We start from the raw sequence: 5,777 nt of genomic DNA, 5'->3' as shown, positions 1-5,777 counted from the left end.
AATCCAGCGCAAGGTCTTTCATTTGACATTGAGTGCTGAGAAATGTAAACAACATGGCAAGCTTCGACACCAATTCAAATGGAAACAGAAAGGAAAAGATGAAACAGAGTTGATATATTTCACATTCTTGTCTGCGTTTCATGCAGTGTGGTGGGTTGGATATAAACGGCACCTTTTGTGCCATTTTGACAGACAAAGCAATTAACTCTGAAACTGGGATTGGCTCATTGACTGGCTCATCTGACATTATAGATTATACATTAGATTAATCAACTATGATAGATATGTGTGCTTGCCCTTTTTGTTGTTTGAGTCGGAGCTGAACTCAAATGAGCAGGATTGTGAGCAAACGGCCTGCTAGAGAGCAATTTCATGATATTTTGTTGAGCAGTACATTGTATTGACTGCATGAGGGGCATTCGGTTGGTTGGCACCACAAGCAACTTTTTATGTGTGGGGGGGTGCTGCTTTCAGCAATTGCTTGATAAGATCTGCCATGGGGCATTGTCCCATCAGTTTCTGATCAATTACTACATCCTGTGAACTTGCTGCATGCAACAACTGTGGGGAACATTCACTGTAGCCAACATTATGTGGAGAGACTGGCTGTGTTTTAATGGGCGAACTCTGTGGCTGTAAAATGAGGGAAGGATAGTCCTAGTTGGGGAAAACATGCTTGTTTGGAAACTAGACAGCACATCTCACTGAAATGTAAGTTTACTTTTGTTTTGATTAATCATCTGCACTTTAATTAGTTTGGATGTCATTTTGTTTACATCTAAGTACTGTAATTTTGTGAAAAGTTTAGCATGCTACAGGTAATTTTTTTCTGAAGCTTGTAGCTGCATGTGCCTGACTTCATGACATTTGAACTTGCAAATTACGTCAAAATAGGCTTTTTTTTTTTGACTCCATGCACAAAACCATGCACCAATGCATAATGAAGAAAAACAATGAAAAAGTGATTCCCCCATGCTGAACAGTAAGATAAACCTATTTAAATAATGACATTATTTTTCTTAAACCAAGCACGGACATGTGGCGGTGAAGATGGGGGACTGGAACTTGTTGGGGAGCATTTTAGAAGAGGTTCACATTCACTCCAGCATTGTGGGGAAAATCTGGCTGACAATCCTGTTCATATTTCGGATGTTGGTTCTTGGTGTAGCGGCAGAGGACGTTTGGGTGGACGAGCAGAGTGAGTTTGTCTGCAACACGGACCAACCGGGATGCAAGAACGTCTGCTACGACCAGGCGTTCCCAATATCGCTAATTCGCTTCTGGGTACTACAGATAATTTTTGTGTCCTCACCCTCATTAGTGTACATGGGACATGCTCTGTACCGGCTTAGGACTATGGAAAAAGAGCGGCACAAGAGAAAAATCCAGCTGAGAGCGGAGCTGGAAGAGATGGAGCCCCTTTTGGAGGAGTACAAGAAGTTGGAGAAGGAACTGAGAAGGTTAGAAGAACAGAAGAAAATTAAAAAGGCTCCTTTGAGGGGCTCCTTACTGCGGACATATATCATTCATATCCTTACCAGATCAGTGGTGGAAGTGGCGTTCATTGTGGGGCAGTATATCTTATATGGGATAGGTCTGGATCCTTTGTACAAGTGCAAGAGGGTGCCTTGCCCAAACAGCGTGGACTGTTACGTGTCAAGACCGACAGAGAAGACCCTCTTCATGGTTTTCATGATTGTCATCGCAGGGGTTTCTTTGTTCCTGAACCTACTGGAAATATCTCACTTAGGGGTGAGAAAAATTAAACGGACTCTAACCGGTCTCCATCTTGAGGACGATGTTCTTTGCAAACCAAAGCACCATTCAACCATTCAGCAACTGTGCGTGATGACAGAATTATCACCCCACAAAAAAACACAGTTGAAAGCTTTTATCCAAAAGGGGCAAAAGGACCCTCCACAAATGTTTCCAACCAGTGCTTATTCAGGTTCAAGCAATGATGTGCTGAGGCACAACAGTGTGGCTGCGGCCACCCTCCCGGTGTCCTGCATAACACAACAGCCTCGTCAAATGCTACAACCCAGCCAGGGCATGATCCATGAACTACATTCCCAAGCTTCCATGGACCAGCTCGAGGATAGGGACAACCAAAACCATCTAGAAAATAGTATTGACTCGGAAAGGGACATTAGGCCTTTAAACTCGGGTCATCAGGGTCAATATGCCCAATGGCCCAGCCATCCTGAAATACCAGCTTGCCTTCGCAACACTCTAAACAGGCCCAGTCGTGTGCCGGACCTGGGGGATGATGGTATGGAATCCTCTGAAAGCGACTACCATCCACAAAACAGGAAGGCCAGTTTCATGGCCCGTATGCCCTCAGATAGCATGTCCGGCAGTCCGTCCTGTCCATCCACAAGGAGTTCGGAGTCCGAGCTAGGCTCCCTCAATGACCTGCCTATGAACCCACCTCCAGGAGGACGACGGATGTCTATGGTAAGTAGAGGCAAAAGACACATGGCTACTGATTTGGTCAATAAGAGTCATGGACTTATAAGTCAATAAGACTTAACTTAAGATCTGATCAGTTAAGTTATGATTTTTCACAAATTGATTTTACAGAAACAAATCCTATCTATAGTTAAGATAAGATAATGCACTTAGGAAATTCTATTATTTAATAGCTTTTGTGCTAAATGAGATCCTTACTGAAATTACCATGGTAACCAAGCAGATATGTTAGGATCTTTCTGTAAGATGCCCCCAGTTCTCGCTATATTAATTTCTTTAAAAATAAGTCTCAAACACTCTGACTCTAGCTCATACCTGCAAGCTTCCTTATTTTTTGGAAAATAAAAATTTTAATGATTTTGCAATTATCAACAAAACAATTAAATTCTGGACATAAACCATACATTTTGATTACATTACAACATTACATTTTCAGCTACAAAAGGATATGTATTTTTATTCCGTATTTTTTTTTATTATACAATGGGCTATATACACATATATATATATATATATATATATATATATATATATATATATATATATAAAAATATATATATATATTTATATAACACAAATATAATTGTTTAAATTATATATCATATTTAGAACCAGTAGATATATATATATATATATATATATATATATAAGCATAATATTTTAGAGTAATATCATGTGTTATTTTTATTCTGGAGGAAACCAAAAGTGCTTTGTGAGTAAAAAGCTTCCATATGCTTCAGCCATTTTTTGTATCTTTTGGAAAAGCAAAATGTATTGATTTGCAAACTATCCCCAAAACATTTTTTATATAGAAGAATAATCTAATATAACTATTATACATAATTTTACTTTTTTTGAGTGACATTCTTCCCATATTCCACATTAAAACTGAATTTTTCAGCCACAAAATGAATGTAGCCCATTTTCATTCTATATTTTACAATTATATTCATGCATTTAATACCATTTATATAATTAGTTAAAATGATATAATGTCATTTAATATTTAGAATTATGTAAATCAACAATTCGATTATATTATGCAAAAATTCTATAAAAGTATTCTGGGAGTACAAATTTGTTTTCTGAATGGAAACGTTTGTGTTTTTACAGAGTGTGTTCTTGGATATCTCTTCCATCATGAAAAAATGAAAGAGAGGAGGACAGGAAAGACAACAGGAATGTAACAGTCCGTTCATGAGCAGAAATGAATGGCGATATCAGCGACAAAGTGTTTAACTCTGATCTGCTCTGCTTGGAAAGCACTGGTTTTAATGCAGCTTATTGTGGTACAAGTAGTGCTGTTTCATACCGTTTATTTTTTTTATAAGCACCTTAATTTACCAGTAAAGCATGGAGTACATCTTTTAGATTTCTAATGATGGAATATAAAGGACATCGGTGCATATTTATAAGAGCTTCATACTTACAGACAGCTGGCAAATAAGAACATTTTTAAATCATTTTAGCTTACATCCATAAAATGTGATGCAAGCTATTGTGTTCGTACATCCAATTAAGAAAATAAAAGTTTTCTTGATTCCAAGTGTGTTTGTGCTTGAATTCTGGACAATACCGCTACCTTTACATCATGTGGTCTGAGGATTATGAACACATTAAATCTGCATAAAACATGCTTGGCAATTTATTTAGACAAATTAAATGTGGACACGTTCAAGAATTTTACAAATACAGATTGATAAGATTATGAACACTGAGGTCACAACTTTTCAAGATTTGATTAACAAATAAAAGCAAAACAATAATTTATAAAGAATCCCACAAATACCTATAAACAGAATCATTATATGTACAATAAATACAAAATCTACATAAACAAAATGACTGTAAAACATCTTTTTAAAAGGTTGTAAACCAGTTCTGCTTCAGACCTTGTCTGAGACAAGAGGTATATCGATTTTACAGGTAGATCTGTGAATTTCCAAACTCTCCTTTTATTATGTAAACTCAAGAAAGATGAATCATCATATCCGCCCTTACTTCATATCACAATTATGTTGCATATAACAAAGGCATGATAAAAAGCGTTGTCCAAATCCATCCTTAAGCAAATGTACAAATTCTGAAAAATGTTCTATGGTAATTTGTAAATGTCAAAGATATTTGGATACTTGAGTCAAATATTTGAGTGCACAAATTAACCAATATTACTGGATTTCATAAATGTCCAAGCTACTTTAATTTTTTTGCCTAATATAAAAATAGAAACTGACTTAGGCGAACATACTGTAACATTTATGAGTGCCAAAGTTTTGTAGAAACAAAATACCAAAAATGCTTTTAGTTAATTAAAATCATGCAATTTACTATATAATTTATAGGATTAAATTAATCAGCTAAATTACTAACACCTTAAAAATGCCACCTTTAAACTTCAGTACTGTGACGGCACACAGGTGAGTAGCTCATAAACATGGTTAGAGCCAAAAAATTGTGAACAAAGCTTTTTTGTGTTTAGGGAGTAACATTGGAAAAACATAGATAATTGAAGGAGGGACCGAAATGTGTTTTTTTTTTTTCGAGGCGAGGAGAAAAAGATTAACATTTTCTACACCAGAAGTGTGACGTGTACTATTTCTTTAACATCAGGAAGTTTACATACTAAATTAGACTACATTCAGACCATTCAGGAGATTGAGACAAACAAGTCAGCAACCCTAACAAAACATAACCCATAAACAAACATAGGAGTGGAAAATAATATTGATTTGATTCTGACAATAGCAAAATGATGCTGTGTGCACATCAACACCCTGCAGGAATCAAAGCAGATCTAAAAGTTCTAAATGTGAGCTGCCAAAAATGTACAAAGTCGGTATGATATAACCCAATCATTTTAACAGTCTAGAAATCGGAGCTTCAAACAACCTCTAGAAGATTGCTGTTATATATGATGCTACTTCATCATAAAATATATGAGAGGACAATAGTAAATTGTTTAATGATTTAATGCGATCTTTATAAAATATCATGGAGATCAGATGTTCAAATAGGTTATATTTCTCCACTTTGCTGACAAAAAGACTAGGTTTCTGCCAGAAGTAAAATAATTATAAATTGTTATTATGAAGAATGGAAATGAACCCTAAAAAAAAATATCAGAAGATAAGCTAATTGCTTTCATGTGCAAGTGTTTCAATTAAACTTTTTCTCTTGGTGTACATAACGAATGCTAAAATTATGCAGCACAGGTACAAAACAGTTTGAAACCCATTAAAATCACATTTGTTTATGTTGCTTGATTTGAAGTTTCCACACCCACACACTCGCACACACACCCCCAC

General features: G+C 36.0%; 1 protein-coding gene across 1 annotated transcript; it reads left to right on the top strand.

Annotated features, from left to right (window-relative positions):
• The first annotated feature begins 588 nt into the window (after positions 1-588).
• gja10a (gap junction protein alpha 10 a) lies at positions 589-3,855 on the top strand. The gene is made up of 3 exons (XM_052153751.1): positions 589-711; positions 1,030-2,457; positions 3,586-3,855. Exons 2-3 carry the CDS (start codon positions 1,051-1,053, stop codon positions 3,622-3,624), a joined length of 1,446 nt encoding a protein of 481 aa, XP_052009711.1. The 5' UTR covers positions 589-711; positions 1,030-1,050; the 3' UTR covers positions 3,625-3,855.
• The last annotated feature ends 1,922 nt before the right edge of the window (positions 3,856-5,777 follow it).

This window comes from Xyrauchen texanus, chromosome 22 (assembly GCF_025860055.1).
Source record: "Xyrauchen texanus isolate HMW12.3.18 chromosome 22, RBS_HiC_50CHRs, whole genome shotgun sequence".
Classification (NCBI taxonomy): domain Eukaryota; kingdom Metazoa; phylum Chordata; class Actinopteri; order Cypriniformes; family Catostomidae; genus Xyrauchen; species Xyrauchen texanus.
The sequence above is the reverse complement of the archived record's forward strand: the minus strand, read 5'-3'. Positions and strand labels throughout refer to the sequence as shown.